Source organism: Colobus angolensis, unplaced genomic scaffold (assembly GCF_000951035.1).
Source record: "Colobus angolensis palliatus isolate OR3802 unplaced genomic scaffold, Cang.pa_1.0 Scaffold49, whole genome shotgun sequence".
NCBI lineage: Eukaryota > Metazoa > Chordata > Mammalia > Primates > Cercopithecidae > Colobus > Colobus angolensis.
In genome coordinates this window covers 6,066,015-6,083,918 of record NW_012118376.1, presented here as the reverse complement: position 1 = coordinate 6,083,918, position 17,904 = coordinate 6,066,015, and the positions used below count along the sequence as shown (strand labels likewise).

General features: G+C 39.0%; 1 protein-coding gene across 3 annotated transcripts in view; it reads left to right on the top strand.

Moving 5' to 3' along the window:
- Window positions 1–17,904, top strand: part of ARHGEF28 (Rho guanine nucleotide exchange factor (GEF) 28) — a 331,462-nt gene that overhangs the window by 284,479 nt on the left and 29,079 nt on the right. For all 3 annotated transcript variants that reach the window (XM_011959260.1, XM_011959259.1, XM_011959261.1), the window contains 5 exons: window positions 1,727–1,827; window positions 4,762–4,800; window positions 4,895–4,942; window positions 9,930–10,415; window positions 11,830–12,130. In XM_011959260.1, the coding sequence (XP_011814650.1) occupies window positions 1,727–1,827; window positions 4,762–4,800; window positions 4,895–4,942; window positions 9,930–10,415; window positions 11,830–12,130 (975 nt within the window). The remainder of the gene's footprint in view (window positions 1–1,726; window positions 1,828–4,761; window positions 4,801–4,894; window positions 4,943–9,929; window positions 10,416–11,829; window positions 12,131–17,904) is intronic.

Here is a 17,904-nt window from a genome sequence, read left to right as displayed (position 1 = left end):
ATTGAGAGGCTCTTTAGAGGGGTCTGATATCGGGATTCAGGCAGAGGAAGTACCAAAGCTGGCTGGTGGGGTCCTGTACCCCAAGGCCTCTTCAGTTCCGGGTCAGACTGGAACATGGTGTTATGAGAGTTTGATTCTCTTTATAAAGTTGTTCAAGGCGCAAGGCTATTCCTGAATGAAGGTCTACAACTGTGACTGAATGGGTGTCGGTTTTGCAAGTGACTTGGAGGACTGGGCTCTTCTGCATCAGGCTTATGTCAGCCTGAGGTCATAAGCCAAGCAGACCGCTCTATTTTCAGTCTTCAGTATACATGATGAATATCTTCTACTTCTAGGACAGTTCTGTCCACTGGAGACCCTCTCGCCCACCCTGAAACCGGATACAGGGACAGGGATCTGATCTGTGTTTTATTCTTCTGCCTTGTCATCAGCTTCTTTCCCATTTGATTTTCCTAACTTCTGTGAGGGAGTGAGAAACAGAATGGTGAATTCTTTAGTGATGCCTTTGGCCACTCTTTAAGAGTTAGGAATAGCACCCACTAGTAGAACCATTTTTCAAACGACAGAGAAACCTGTGAAATGTCCCCTCACTGTAAGTGAATAAGTGCTGATCAGCTTGAACAAAATGGACTTGTTTGTAGCTGATCTCATCTGAAGCCGTTCCTGTTTAGACAAAAATTTCTTTGTATTAGAAGAGGCCTTTGAAATCCTAGAGGACTCTCATTTTCCAAAGACATAAGTATTTTTATTAATTTAAAGGAAAACATTTCCTGTATTGGAAATAAAGTTCCCAGATGACACAATAAAAAATTATACAAACTGTGTCACAAAGTGAATATCGATTTTGTCAGGGTCCAGATTGGACATGGTTCTAATAAAACACTGTGTTTTGGGCTTTGAAAATTCTAGTTTTAATCAGTGCAAGGTGGGCACAGTTTAAGTTTTAACTGAGTTCACATGGGTAAAGAAATAAATAAAATCCTGCCAACAGAGATTTAATGGGTGAAGGGAAATCTGTATTTGGTATTTAAAAATATTTCGGGACTAATTTCTGTGTTTTCATAGGTTAAATACATAGTATTTGTAAATTTAAAGCATAAATAAGAAATGTGAGAAAAACAACACGTTTATAAATTGTTAAAAAATAAGTTATTCAGAGATAGGGACAGGTTCTTGGTTTGTATGACTGTGAGACTGTGAAGTATTAGCCATCTCCGCCTTCCTAGAAAGACGTCTCCCTCCTCCTTCGGACTCCTCCTTCCTCCTAACCCTTGTTTATCATCTGCTGCTCTTGCACTGGCCACAAGGGAGACTTTTTACAGACTTGGGTCTGCCAAGAGACCTTGCTTTTGTTCTACAGCACCTGTTTTAAATTTCACCCTTCCCAGGAGGCTTTTTCCTATTAAGTGAGAGTGAGATGTAGAGTCTACCCTCTGTACCACAAACAACACACGAACACTTCAGCGCAAGAAAGAAAACTACAAAGATGGTGATACGTTGTACCATTTGTCAGTTGCTGTCTGTTAGCCTGTAAGCCCCATGCGGGCAGGGACCACGTGCATTGCTCTGCGCTCATCCAAGCACCTCGTCTAAGAATACTCAATACGTAGTATTTTGTGATGTTTCTTATTTTGAAATATGTGTTGGCCGTGTACAGGAGAACCCAATCGGCTGGCTGATGTTTGACGCTGTCCTTTTTGTTTCTGTCTTGATGGCGTGCTTCCAGCATTAGTCACAGGAGGGAGAGAAGAAAGAGGCTGTTCGGATGTGGATCCCGGGATCCAGGGTGTGGTAACCGACTTGGCCGTCTCTGATGCAGGGGAGAAGGTATTGTGAACTGATTTGTTAGTAAACGGCAGCGGTTACTGTGTATAATAAAATAGCCTCAGGTTCTGGTCTGTCACGGCAGTGAGTGGGACCAAGGTGCTTTTCTGAATTGTTCTCAATTGATTTAAATATTCATATTTAAACTTTCTAACTTATTTCTTCAAATGTGCTTGCACTTCCTGTGTCATGTAGGTGTAAACAAAGCAATGATTGAAAAGTTATTAAAAAGATTAAAAACTCTCCTGTGTATATGTGTGTCTGTGCTCTCTGACTTCTGGTCTTTCTGCCCTGCAAACCTTTGCTTCTCACCCACTATGTCTGGCAGCTCTGGCACCCGGGGGCCCTTTTGCAACCAGATGGCGCCAAAGTAATTGAAACACCTTTTCCTTTGGAATATTCTTGCTTCTTTCACCTTCCTTGACCCTCCTCTCCTTGCAGAGTTGATTTCCTGTCACCACCCACATTTCACCTACTTTTTTTTGTGATCAATTTTTAATTAATTTCACCAATTTTTGCTTGGGGCACAGCGATTCTAAATGCTTCTTTTTTGACTTACTGCTATATACATAGGTGTTAACTCGCTCTTGAAGAATTAAATACATAAAACTTCCACTAAAAGTGTCCACTAAAAGTGAGATGTCAGAAATAGGGAAGGAATAAAATATGATTCTGGGAGGTGGCAAGTTGGCCTCTTCCAACTTGTTGGGGCTCCAGAGTTTAGCTTTCTCTAAAATTGAATTAGGTACATTACTAGGTGCCAATATGTGTCAATGTGAAAAAATGGCAAATGTCAGATCTTCTCTTATATATACAACATATTTTGCATATTATATACTTTTTGTGTATATTACATAGGACTGAGAAATCAAGTCCAGGACTTTGAAAATCCAGAGAAAAGACAGCTGTGACTGAGTGTTCTTTTTTACACTTCACAGGCCAAAATGAGCATAGGAATGCAATATTTGACTCTACTCCTTCTGATTGTAAGCTTTCTAACGTATTGCTTCTTAAAATGTTCCTGCTTTTCATCCTTTTCGGTGAAGACTTCACTTTTCAGTGTGAAATTTGTGGTGTCCAGCTGTGTTAATAGAAAAGAGAGAGTGAATTAGTAATAGTTTAATTTTGAATTCAAAGTTGGGTGGCTGCTACCCCTGGAGTCTCCCTCTCTCACTCCAGCTCAGCTCCAGGTAGACAATTGAGGTTAAGTGGCCAGGGTCTTCTTTGGATTAAGCTATCTGCAATTTTTTTCTCTTAATAAGGCATTTTGAAAAATTAATAAATTAATAAACCCAGGTAAAGGGCAGGATCCAAACTTTTAAAAGGTGTATAATGAATATTTTGTCATTTAGGTAAAGTGAGAACAAATTTCTGAAATAATTTTAAAAAATGAAATCTAACTCAAATGCAGAAATAATGGATAAATCACCAACTGCAGTTTTAAACATTCACCACAAGGTGGCGGAACAACTCCATTAAAAACGCGAAATTTCCTGTCTTATGTCAAACCTAGTGGCTTTTGGGCATAAGTAACCACAGGTAGCACAGTCCAGCTCATTTCTATGGTTCTAGTTTTTATAGACTATAAAAACTCTGTGCCATATGGTCTTACTACAGAAGCAGTGGAGTGTGGATGGGCCAAGACAGAGCCAGAAGAGCTGCAAGAACGCCAACAATCCCTCTAGGGCGGGGGTTCTTAGAGTCTGTTCTCTCCCCCAGGATTGGGCACATATCTAATGTCTTTAAGCTTCATCTCCTTTTTCAGCCTCTGTCCTTTCCCTATCAGAGGTGCTGCTTACGAGTGAAATCTTTAATTGGCAGTCTAGGGGAAGCAGAGGTCTGGCTAACTCATCCTAGCATCACCAGCCTAAACTAATTGAATTTAACAAGTTCAAAATTACCTGAGGACTTGACCACATGGCTGGCTGCTTTTTATGGCTTAAAATTAGATGTGCCCAGATGAAAGCAAGCAGCGTACAGGAGACTGTAGGCCCTTGAGGACAGGGTATCCGATGGTCTCCCATAGCATTAGGTGTGAAGTTTATAGTGGGTGATCGATATTTATTGATTGATTGGCATGCCATCGAGTTCAGCTTAGAATCATTCACTTGTTGAGTGTCCATGCTACGTCAGGCATCATTCTTATAATATGGAGCACACGGATAAAGTCTTGCTACTCACTGATCTGCATCCTAGGGAAAGAAGGCAGACAATAAATGAATAAACAAGTGCCATCACTATCCACATGTGCCCTCAATGTGTGCTGTCGAAGAGACAATGAATGAGGCTTAGACCCTGTCCCTAAAGAACAGATGGTCTCCCGTGGCTGATTCATGGCCTCTGCTGCTAGTGCTTCTACTAAGGCAGTCACTGGTCCGGTGATCTCTGACTGTGGTGGGATCTAGAGCAGCCCAGCTAAGCGTGCCCCTGTGGCCAGGGTCTGAGTCTGGTTTATTTTTTCCCAACTGCTGCATATTTTGATATCGTGAATCTCAAACATTGAGAAAAGGAGTTGAGGCCAGATATGATATAACTTCCAATCTGGCCTCTAGAATATAAAAGGTCAGCCTGACCCAAAAGATAACCACAGTCTGAGCACAGAGAACTCAAATCACATTGTGGTTTGCACAAGGTAAATGTTGTCACTTGAGTTTTCAGGGTGTCCTTACTATCATCCCTTGTTGTTTTAAGGGGTGATTGGGTGAAAATTGCCGTGTATCTCGAACATCAACTTTGCGTGAAGGATGCTCTTGTTGTCAAGTGTTTGTTTAATTCTATAGGCTTTTATTTCTGGGAGGAAACTGAGTCAGTATAGATGAGATAATCAAGTTTAGAGACAGCAAAGTGATTTACCCAAGTCATACATTTTGGGACACTACAGGGCAGCTTTTCAAAAGTAGAATGGTTATTCATTTTCTTGTTTTTTATGTATTTTAGGTGGAATGTAGAAATTTTCCAGGTTCTTCACAGTCAGAGGTGAGCTGCACATACCTTAAATGTATCACCAGCCTTTATTTGTGGAGAACAAAAGCTTTTTCAAGAATTTGACACTTATAATTTTGTTTTTCAGATTATACAAGCCATACAGAATTTAACCCGTCTCTTATATAGCCTTCAGGTAACTACCCTCCTCTAATCTTTGACCTTGTGAATGTTTCTCTTAATGCAATTTTCTTTGATGATTCCCAGACTTTAAAAATGAGAACAAGTGAGAGGTAGGGAATGATCTTAAAAGAATGGCAACCTTCTAAGTATAATGTGTTGGACTCACATGGTTTTGTAATCAGAGGCAACACCATGACTACATTTTATACCATTCTTCTCTGAAATCATAAAACAGTTCATATCTTTAAAAAATATTGATGAATATGATCTGGCTTGACATTTACAATGAAACTCTTAGGTGAGTGTAGCATGACTTCACATTTTCTGATGAAAACCTAAATTCACACCTAAACAACTTTGACTTCTCCATGTGGCCATCAGCCTTTAGAGTAGTTAAGTAATTCATATGTTGCTTTACTCTTTTGTTTGTTCATCCACTCAACACTTATAAATTTATTAATGTTGAGGGGATGAACACGCAGTGCCCGTCTCTGTGCTGAGTATGCTGAGGGCTGAGCACCCAAAGGCAAATGAGCCACACAGCCTGCTCTCAAATGGCTTACTGTCTTTCAAGGAAAAGCAGACATTTAAAAAAAAATCATACTTGCATTTAGGATTAAATGGTTGGATGATCCCTTAGGCTGGGGTCTCCAAACCCCTAGGTGCAGAGTGGTACCCATCTAGGGTGCACAGCAGGAGGTGAGCCAGGGGCAAGTGAGCCATACCACCTGAGCTCCGCCTCCTGTGAGATCAGTGGTGGCATTAGATTCTCATAGGAGCGTGAACCCTATTGTGAACTGTGCATGCAATCTAGGCATCTAGGTTGCCCACTCCTTATAAGAATCTAATGCCTGATGATCTGAGGTGGTACAGTTTCATCCTGAAACCATTCTCACCACACCCCACCCCATCCATTAAAAAAAATCTGTCTTCCACAAAATGGATCCCTGCTGCCAAAAAGGTTGGAGACCACTAGCTTAGACCATGCACAAGAAAGAGGCTCAGTGTGTCCGATGGCTTAATTTACTCATTAAAATATATCTTGAAAGGATATACATGCAATGTTTGGATTGTTGAAAAATTTGTAGAAAAATTTGAGAATACAAGTAAATGAAAGAAAATGATTTCTAATTCAACAAAGAGAATTAAAATGATCATGTTGATGTATAAGGCTCCAGATTTTAGAATTATTTACTATGCACTCTTCTGTAATATGTAACTTTCTGTCATCAACTATTGTTCTATAGCATACTTTTTAATGATTATATGTTAAATTCAAGTCTGTGGGGTTTATTCAATCCCTTATTGTTTATACTTTTGTATTATTAACAACACTGTAGAGGACATCCTTGTATACTCATCTCTTTGAATACATCTGACTGTTTCCTTAAGATAAATAAGAAGAATCATTTTGTTTAGGTTTTCAATAGACTTTGCTAAAATAATCACATCAACCAACATTCTCTTTTTTTCTCTTCCATTTGAAGATGGATTAGGGTATCTGATTATTTTATTTGTACTTCTTTGACTACTACTGGGACAAAACATTTTTCCCTCACTGGTTTATTCATTCATGCTTCATATCTTGTTGAATTTAAAAGAAAATAAAATGAAGCCTAAGTTCTCAGCAGAAAATATAAAGGCATGCTGCATTCCATGTTTAATTATTTAGACTTTGACTCCATCAAGACTTCTTTCTCTTATGACCTTTTATTCTTGCTCTAGGACCAACATCTGAATTGTTAAAGCCTTGGATTGCATTTGAATATATGACAGTGCTACTCTTATTTATTTTTCTATGCGTATTTATATATTCTTCCACAAGTGCTCTTATTTTTTATTTATTTAGTTTTTTGAGACAGGATCTGGCTCTGTTACCCAGGCTGGAGTGCAGTGGCACGATCTCAACTCACTGCAACCTCTGTCCCCCGGGCTGAAGCCATCCTCCCACCTCAGCCTCCCAAGGAGCTGAGACTATAGGCGTGTGCCGCCAAACCTGGCGAGTTTTTCACCATGTTGCCCAGGCTGGTCTCCAACTCCTGGGCTCAAAGTGATCTACCTGCCTTGGCCTCCCAAAGTTCTGGGATTACAGGCCTGAGTCACTGCGCCCAGCCCCACAAGAGCTCTTAGACAAGTTTCTTATCTCTTACCAACACCATTAAATTAAAATTTCATTATATTTTTGAATTAAATTGGAGAGAATCAACACCTTTACCTTAATCACTTACTCATATAAGAACATTGGTCAGTCATCTCTTATTCTATGATTTGCTGGAGAGCTTTGTAATTGTCTTCATATAGTATGATATGTGTGTATATATACATTTTTTCACTAAGTTTATTCATATTTCTCTTTACTGCTATTATGAATACATTTTTTTTTTCATTTTGTGTCCCCAGTGGTTGTTGCTAATATAAATAAAGGTATCGATTTTGGGGTACTTGTATTGTAACTGGCCAACTCATTGAACTTTATTTTTCATTTTAATAGTTTTTCCATTGATTTTTTGAAGTATTCCAGGTAGAAAATAAAAATTAGAAAATAATGATATTATGGCTATTTGTCAATAATTACATGAATTCCATTTTCTTGGCTTACTGCTTAGGCTAGGACTTTTGAAAATGTGTTAAATAATAGTGGTAATAGCAAGCTCTTTGTCTTGTTCAAGATTTAGTGATAATGCTTTTAGTGTCTTGGGCTAGATGTGCAGTTCTGGGGTTGATGTTCTTAGAAATCAATGTATCATGTAAGACAAATAATCTTTATTTTAAATGTCAGCTGAGAAGGGATACAGTTTGAGCAGCAGCCATTAACTTGGGGGATGAAAACATTGAGCATTCTGGCTGGTGTTGCCTGACGAAAACACTCACAAGGTCCTGTGTCTTCTTTTCAACCCTGAATGCAGCTCTGTGTAGATTCAAGGTCCAGAAAAGCTTGATCACCTGAATGACCTAATTTTTGCAACACATTAGGTTAAAGCGACATGAGAAATATCAAAGTCTACAGTGAATTCTCTTAACCTAATCAGAGCTTCTGAGCTGGTCCAAGGCCATGGGCTTTGAAAGATTTCTGTTCATGGCACAGTCATCTTTTTTGAAGCTGAATGTCTTATATGTGACTGAAGTTTTTACATAAACAATTTTGAATTAGGTGGAATGAAATTTGATCCCTATATTAGGAAAATAGAGTTAGAAATGAGGCATAGACAGGGCAAAAAGGAAAAGACACAGATATTCTAGCAAAGTAAAGTTAAGCGAGTGAATTGGGAATTTGCCTAAACTTGAAAAGCAAGTGCTGTTCTCTGTCCTAAATATAAATGTAAACTTTAAGTGTGAAGATTATTCATTTAGCTTTAAATGAATATTTAAATTTAGATGAATATCCAATCTTCAGATTCCACCTCTATGCAAGGGAAAAGAATGGCTTTATCCCAAATGTTAGATAGACATGAAGAATACCTCACAGCAGCACTTAATTACTGTAACTGTAACCCTTACGTGAGCGTTATTGTGGTAGTTTTGACATAGAAAGTATTGGATTTTTGTCTTACCATACTGTCCCTTAGGATTTATTAGAATTAAGTGGTGATGTACAGTCTACAATTTTATTTAGCCAGATCAACAGAGTCCTGAGTGGTTTATTGCGTGCTAATTATTTCATATTTAAAGATCATAGTAATTAATACCTATTCTGAATGATAATCATTGATTTATTTATAACAACTCCCAAAAGCCACTAACTATTCATGTGTCTGAAATTTTAAAGATTAATTTCCAAATTTAAAAATATGAATTTTCTTTCAAAAGGCCCCAGTGAATACATTTTTGAGTCATATTCCAAGACAAGTATGAATTTAAAATATACCTTAGTTCTTTAACTTTCAAAAGTATAGGAAACTGCTGAGCTGACAAAGAGCTTATGGTCAAATCCCCATCTTCCCAACATCTGTTATGTGGACAGTTTAAAAAATTCTTAGGAAGGAAAAATGTGAATTTATCCCTAGGAGAGTAATGATTTCTCATATAGAGTCAAAACATACACACATACCCAGTATGTGTCCATTTTCAATTTGTCCCTTCTGTACTGCTTTGCACTCTAAATGGGAACTTTTAAAATTAAAAGCTTCCAAGGGCATTCACAGAGATCTTTTTGGTTTTGTGGAATCCTTCCAGATCTCGGTAATTATTTCCTGTGATGTTGCCAAACTTTTCATAGGCAGATACCGTAACTCAAAATGTTTTTTTAATCTGGTTGGTAATGTCCTCTGGGCTTTAGAGTATCTATTTTCCCTTAATCATTTCAGCCTCCTGTTGGCGATCTATTAAACAAATACATTTCAGCTTAGTTTTTGTGTGCATGACCTTCCTGCTATAATACAAAGATGTAACAGTAATGAGACTAGCTTTAGCCACTTACGTGTCTCTTAAAAATGGTATTAACTGCTATTCTCAGGCATTATGTTATAAAAAGATTATTTACCAAAAGTCTCCAAATAGTTGATTTTTATTTTTATGTCTTCATAATGCAATGTAGCTCAAGTAATTTCTGGTTTGGGACTCAAAGAAAGGATACTACTAGGTTTATGTGGATTCTTAAGTTCTCATGAACGATTGACTAGGGAGACCTCAGCAAGAGAGTGAGATGTAGAACAGGAATGCACAGCCTTGTGAATTTACATGCCGAGTTCGTACTGGGGAGACTCGCTTAACTATCACCCAACAACCAGCACCAAACTACATAGGAGAGGATGATACTGCTTTTGGGCTTTCTTTCTTTTCTCTATGAATTCACAGGTCATACCCCTAGGACATATGTAGACAAGCCTCTGCGGAATGCCACACAAATCTTGCCTTTGGAGGAAACTTAGGAAAAGGCCAGAAATATTAAGAGAAATGAGTTCAGGCCTGCGTTTTGTGTTTCCAGGTAGTTCCAACGGAAAGCGTAAACAATAACAATGGAAGCCTTTGTTTAATTATTTTTCCTCTGTCTGCTCTGACAGGCCGCCTTGACCATTCAGGACAGCCACATTGAGATCCACAGGCTGGTTCTCCAGCAGCAGGAGGGCCTGTCTCTCGGCCACTCTGTCCTCCGAGGCGGCCCTTTGCAGGACCAGAAGTCCCGCGACGCGGACAGGCAGCATGAGGAGCTGGCCAACGTGCACCAGCTCCAGCACCAGCTCCAGCAGGAGCGGCGGCGCTGGCTCCGCAGGTGTGACCAGCAGCAGCGGGCTCAGGCGGCCAAGGAGAGCTGGCTGCAGGAGCGGGAGCGGGAGTGCCAGTCGCAGGAGGAGCTGCTGCTGCGGAGCCGGGGCGAGCTGGACCTCCAGCTCCAGGAGTATCAGCACAGCCTGGAGCGGCTGAGGGAGGGCCAGCGCCTGGTGGAGAGGGAGCGGGAGAGGATGCAGGCCCAGCAGAGCCTGCTGGGCCACTGGAAGCACGGCCGGCAGAGAAGCCTGCCCGCGGTGTTCCTTCCAGGTGGCCCCGAGGTATGGACCTTCTGGGGTGCTGTGAGGCAGCCTCTCGAAGACAGGGCTGGGCCTGGGGGTTCCTAGGACACTAACCAAACATCTGTCATTTTGGGTTTTGTGTAAGACCTCATGAGGATTTCTCAATTTGTAGGTAGCCAAAGCTGGAAGCTTTCAGAGATAATACATATCCATGTTGACTTAAAATATGGATGTTGTGGGCGGGGCGCGGTGGCTCACGCCTGTAATTCCAGCACTTTGGGAGGCCGAGGCGGGCAGATCACCTGAGATTGGGAGTTCAAAACCAGCCTGGCCAACATGGTGAAAACTCGTGTCTACTAAAAATACAAAAATTAGCTGGGCTTGGTGGCGGGTGCCTGTAATCCCAGCTACACAGGAGGCTGAGGCAGAAAAATCGCTTGAACCCATGAGGTGGAGGTTGCATTGAGCCGAGATTGTGCCATTGCACTCCAGCCTGGGTGACAAGAGTGAAACTCCGTTTCAAAAAAAAAAAAAAAAAATGGACAGTGTAAGGGCCCAGGTCCTATGGGATCACTGCACTCTGCCTGAGATGCCCTTACCTAAGGAACAAACATAGAATCGAGTTGTCCTAGAAAGGCCGGGGTGGGTTTGTCCTGGAGTCACACTCACCGTGAGCTTGCTCTTTTCCAGTATTTGAAGGACTGTCTTTATATGATCTGTCTTAAGAGTTCTATGTAGAAGTAGCTTTTAGAAGATCAATTAACTATTAATAAATACTATAGGCACTGAATTTAGCAAGTATAATACTATTCTGTTATGCCAAGCTTATTCTCTCTTTGTAAATTTGATATAGTAAATTCAAAATCCAGTTCACTAGTAAGAGTTATTTATTTGCATCTTTTCTAACCATGCTTGACAATCCCATTGGTCCCAGAAGTTTATTTTCCTGTGTTATGAGCATGTATGTTTTTTTATTGATAGTGCATGAAGTTGTACTATGCACTATCAATAAAAAAACATACATGCTCATATGAGCATGTATGTTTTTTACAAGATCTCTGTTGCAATCTGTTTTTCCTTTTAAGTTGGCTAAATTATGTTTATTGCTAACTCCTCATGTATATATGGATATGTTTTCAACTTTTTTATTTAGCAAAAGTAAAAAATGCTGCTTTCTCTGATTAAAATGAAGTGGAAACACTTTAATGTCATAGAATGCCACTCTTTTTTATTTATTGATTTATTTTTGTTAAAGATATGCCATGCATAGCAAATTGAAGTTTTTGGTACTAGCTCATTAAAAGAGGGTGGGGTGGGGGGAGAAAAGAAGTGATAATCTTTACTTTACTTTTACTGAAATCTTGATTCCTAAGATTCTCTCAGGAATAAATACTTTATGAAACTTGTATAAGTTAGAAAAATTATTGTACTTTTCCTCTGTTTCTTTACATAGGTAATGGAACTTAATCGATCTGAGAGTTTGTGTCACGAAAACTCATTCTTCATCAATGAAGCTTTAGTACAAATGTCATTTAACACTTTCAACAAACCGAATCCATCAGTTATATATCAGGATGCCACTTACCCCACAACTCAGTCTCCTTCTGACTTGGTAAGGACTAGTGAAAATCAAGTAGACCTCAAGATGGACCCTTCTCAGCCTTTGAATGTCAGTCACGAACTGTGGACAGCCGCTGGGTCCAGCCATCAGATAATTCCTTTCCACGAAAGCAGCAAGGATTCTTGTAAAAATGGTAATTAACACTTTAAACGTCATCTGTGTAGTTTGAACAAGACCCTCTGAACGGTTGGCTCTTGTGTAGAGTGCATCAAAGTCCTCCCTAGCATGGGAATAAATTGGTACTGATGAGCTGGAGTTTGCGGCATTCACTTTTCTTTGGGGAAGTCTGGGGACGGCCTTTGCTTGTAAGTTACCTAGACAAGTGAGACTATGGTCATAGGGCTTAGCGAATGCTCACAACATGTAAGAACCAGACCGGATTTTTAGATATGTGGGTTAAAATGATAATGTCCTCTTAAAAGTAAAGCAACTTGGTATTTACTCCCCACTATTGTGAATCCCACTACATCCTGAAACACCTATGTTGACACTCAGAAATAAAAGATAGCAACAGGGTTGGTAGTGGGACTTTATTAGGGCAATTTCCTGTAACATTAGTGAAATCTTCTGTACTGCTATTAAACACCCAAAATGAAACTGTTAACATCATTTGTCATTGTAAAAAAAAAAAAAAAAAAAAAAAAGGTTTGTCTCTCCATAAGTACCCCATAATAACACAATTTGCTAATCCCATTAAAGCATTTGCCAAGTATAAATGAAAGGCAGCTCGTGTTACCAGCTCTACATGAATCCGAATGATTTAAATCTATGTCTATTATAAATTGTTTTTTGTGGGACATGAGGTAGGGAATGAGAAGAACTTGAAACCTCTCTACTGAAAAACAGATGGTATGCAATAGAATAAACAAATGGCTGGCCACATGGATGTGAAATAAATCACCCACAGCAAAATGTTTCAGAAACATAAAACAAGCAGTAGTACAGAAGGCTTCAGAACTGGATACAGATTTGTTTCTATACTTAATATATATTCTTAGATTGTCAGTTGGAGGATAATTTTTCAGCAACAAAAAAGAAGGTATTTGGCTTCTCCCAATTCAAGAGTAATAATTCTGACACTGCTTATAAGTTGATTTATTACTGATCCAAAAGATGTTGATTCTTAATGGTGGCTAATTCTTTACATTACTTAAGTCACTGTGGTAACATTCTTACTTCTCGTCAGCATATAGGAGAGAATGAAATAGTTTTTTAAAGTATTGTTTCAAATATTCTTTAGATAAAGAAAAAATATGATGGAATAGTTCAGACTAAATAAAAGGTCAAGCAAAATTTAGAAAATGTAACTTCTTTAATATATTATCTTGCAACTTTACTACAATAGAGAGCACATTGCAGAATGCTTTTTCTAAGCACATGTTGCTTTGCTGTGTTGATCCATTAACCTGCTATTTACAGTGCTTCCTGTGTTTTTGTCAGCATGGTTTTACATACTGGCTTTGTTATAATTCCGAAACTCAGTTTGAGTTAAACCACATTCAGCTTTTGTTTAAAAGAAGCATGTCTCTTTTACTTTTTGTGTATCTCCCATCTTTTTCTATTGACTTGTGCTTCAAAGTAAAAACTTTTTAAAGCATTTGGCAGCATACACATGTAAGGAATTAGAGCCAAAAGAAATGCTGAGAAATGTACTTATGCTTAAGAAATTGTATGTCCAGAGTAGGCCAAGGACGCTCAGGACATTGACAGGAGAGGGGAAAATCAACTTTGGCTTAAATCTCTCAGGAACATCCTGGTTTATATAAGCAGGGATTACATCAGAAATGCTGTGTGTACTGTTCACCACTGGAGTTTTGCAACTAGTCAAAAAACCTTCTTTATGTTTGTTTACTTCATGATAAGAAATTTCTAGAGGAGAGAAAAGAAAGTCAGAGAATAGGAGGTGATAATAAAGTGGAATGAAAATTGGATATATATACTTAAAAGAGTGGTCAAGGCTAGATAAAATTATTCAAACCACTGCAGAGCTTTCGCAGCTTTTATCATTGACGGTGACACAACATCAGCCACTGGTGATGGCCTTAGCTGGGCTCCATGGGTGCTTGCCACACATGACCTTGGGAGACAGTGACTGGCGGGGGGCTGGACGGGAAGAAGCAGGCTCCAGGGTGTGCTGGTTGGTGACAGTTGATGTGGCAGAACCAAGGACCACACAGTGTTGTTGTCCCCTCTTCCGTGTTTTGCTACTGAATCTGGGTGAGTGGCCATGAGTGACCACTACTGAGGACCTCCATAGTTCACTACAATCTGGCTAACATAATTTGCCTATAATGTTGTGGGCTGGTATTTTTGCTAAATGTGCACTTAACCATGATTTCATTCAGGCTTCAGTCACTCTTTCATTGTTAGACCTTAAGGTCAGCTGTTTCAGGTAACACCTTAAAGAATGGTTTGCTGTTTTGCCTAGTCTGGTACTGTGGGTAGAGGATCAGCTCAGATCAGTGAAAATGTGAATTTCTGCAACAGTAAAGCTGATGGGAAAATTGTATGTAAATACAATTCTCCAGTGTGTTTAGATACCTCCTAGATAGGAATTTCTGTTGGTTTGTTCAGTACAGCCTCAGCAGACATTTTTGTGTTCTAATTGTGATTGGTTTCTGAATTGCTCTACCCCCACCCCTGCCACGAGTATTTGTATGACACATCAAATTTCAGGCACCGTGCTAAGGTTTTACATGGAGAAACTCATTTAATACTCCCAACAACCCACTGAGATGGTTCTGTCCTTTGAGAGGGGCAGCTGGGATACAGAAAGGTTAAGTAACTTGTCCAGGTCACACACCTAGTAAATGGCAGAGCCAGGAATTGAACCTGGGAAGATTGGCTTTACAGCCCATGCTGTCAATCATTACACTCTACGTTCTTAATTACTTTTTTTTTTTTTTTTTGAGAAGGAGCCTCTCTCTCTATCGCCCAGGCTGGAGTGCAGTGGTAACATCTTGGCTCACTGCAACCTCCACCTCCCGAGTTCAGGTGATTCTCCTGCCTCAGCCTCCTGAGTAGCTGGGATTACAGGTGCCCACCATCACACCTGGCTAATTTTTGTATTTTCAGTAGAGATGGAGTTTTGCCAGGTTATCCAGGCTGGTCTTGAACTCCTGACGTCAAGCAATCCACCTGCCTTGGCCTCCCAAAGTGCTGGGATTATAGGCTTGAGCCACCACGCCTGGCCTAAATTACTAATTTCTAGAAAGCTGTTTCGAATTTTACTTTTTTTTTTTTGAGCTTGAGAATCTCACTCTGTTGCCCAGGTTGGAGTGCAGTGGCGTGATTTTGGCTCACTGCAACTTCCACCTCCTGGGCTCAAGTGGTTCCTCCCACTTCAGCCTCCTGAGTAGCTAGGACTACTGACTCGCACTATGCCCAGCTAATTTTTGGCTTTTTTATAGAGATGGGGTTTCCCCATATTGCCCAGGCTGGTCTTGAACTCCAGGACTCAAGTGATCAGACTGTTTCAGCCTCCCAAAGTGCTGGGATTACAGGCATGAGCCACCGCGCCCAGCCATGAGTTGTACTTTTTAAGGAAGTTGGTTTAGATATAGAACTAATCTAATCCTTTTGTAATGCCTAGTGGGATGTTCATGATTAAGGACCAGGTTTTTGTTTTTATTGTTTTTTTTTCCCTCCCCTCCTTCCCTCTTTAATAGCAACATTTGGAAAATATTTCTAAATGTTTTGGATTGCTGTGGCCAACTCTTGCATGGGGCCTGAACATCTTCAGTATCATAAATACTCTTTAGCTTTACTTTTTTCCCATACGGGACATTTTCTTAAAAATATTTTGTTTCTCTAATGTTGCCTAATACCCCATGTTATCTGTAAATATTTTTTAAGATGGCACTTTAAAGAACTTTACTTTCCAGTTTTGGAAGTTATTTCATGAACAAAATTCTTGGATGTTCAAACATTAAATCCAAATTGATACTTTATTTGTAGTGGAAGAGACGGTTGGTTTAAGAACTTTTTCTGTACTCCTCTGTGGGACACCAGCCAAGACTACAGAATATTTGAATTTCCTTAAACAATAGTCTCTGTGGGACAATTGCTATGTAATCGGCCCTATGAGATGCTCAACAGCATTACTCTGAAAGGCAAAAAACAAAAAAGCCCAACATTTTATTCTTGTGACTTTTTGTCCCCTAGCTTTAACATTTTAGAACTATATATTGAACTATATATATGTTATTTGCCTTTTTCATTAACAGAGGCAACATTTTATGGTATAAAAATCTGAAATCTTAATCTCCCTTTTCAGTTATATTTTTCTGTATACCTCAATATTTGCAGGTTTCCTAGAAGTTCTCTTCAATTCAGTTAAATCATTATGATTTTGTTATGCATTTGATAAAATTTAAGTCAAGCCAAATTTTATGTTAATGATATCAATACTGGGAAAAAAAGTAACTTTATTAAGTTTGAGTTCTCTTTCCTTTTACTACATATTAGAATTTGCTGCCAAGAAAACTACTTTCAAAATTCAAAGCATTGTATTTAGAATACCTCATCTTGATCATATTTTTTTTAAAGACAGCTGTGTTAAACTTTCAATGACAAGTTTTTTATGTAAGGTAAGAAAATAGAAAATTTCCAAATGCAAACCCATGCCATACTTAGTATTTAAATAACAGTCTTAAGAAGTGAGAGGATGATAATTTCTCATGCTTTAAAATATTTCATAATTCAGAAATTGATGCCTTACTTGTGTAATCTATGTGGAAAGAAGCTTTGCCCAAAGAACTTAAGGCAATTTTCCCAGAAATTGAAACTGGTATTAGACACCATAAACTTCTATGTTGTGAGTGTATTTGAAGAGAGGGAATGTATTTGTTGACCATGGCTGCCATAACGAAGTACCACAAGCTAGGGAGCTTAGACAACAGAAATTTATTTCTTCATTTCTGGAGGCTAGAATTAGAGATCAAGGTGTTGGCAACATTGGTTTCTTCTGAGGTCTCCATCCTTGGCTTGCAGATGGATGGCCATCTTCTTCCTGTGTCTTCACCTGGTCTTCCTCCTGTGCCTGTCTGTGCTCCAATCTCTCTTTATAAGGATATCAGTGATATTGGATTAGAGCCCACCATAATGACCTCAGTTAACTTTATTCTTTAAAGCTCTATCTCCAAATACATTCTGAGCTACTGGGGGGGGCGGGTAGGACCTCAACATGTGAATTTTGGGGGGACACAGTTCAGTTCTTAACAGGGGACAAAATGATGATTTTTCTCCTTACCATAGTTTTAGGTATCATGAAAGCCTTAATTTAAAAAAAAATATATATATATATATATACACACACACATATACACACACACACACACCCCAAAGTTGAACTATAACATTGTTAGTTTTTTGACTTGGTAAGGGAAGTGAATTGAACTTTGTAAAAAAAAAAAAAAATTACATAATAGTAAAATTGTGATGAATATTTATATCTGTATATTGATAGATATTGATGTGTGTTATCAAGCCTAGTTCAACACATAGAAATTAAGGCAGGAAATATTGAATCCACTTCCTACTTAGTGAAACTAGAGCAGAAAATATTGAGTCTATAGGTTCATTTCCTACTTATAGTTGTATTTCCAAGCCTAGGCCTTAACTAAGGGGCTTTGGGAATTGTGAGTACTCTCTGATTGGGAGGGACATTATGTGCCTTTATTTTGGATTGCTTAAATGAAAACAAAGCTGAAGGGTTGAGGACGTTAATTACAACATCAAATTATTATCCAGAGATATATAGGAGTTTGAGGAAATCAAACTGAGGGAATCATCTGGCAACTCTTTCTTCTAGAATCGTCATTATCACGTTAGGTGATGTTTTAAAGGAAACTATAATATTGCTTGCTCTTGGTAATCTATATCATGACAAAAATATAAAGTTTTGGG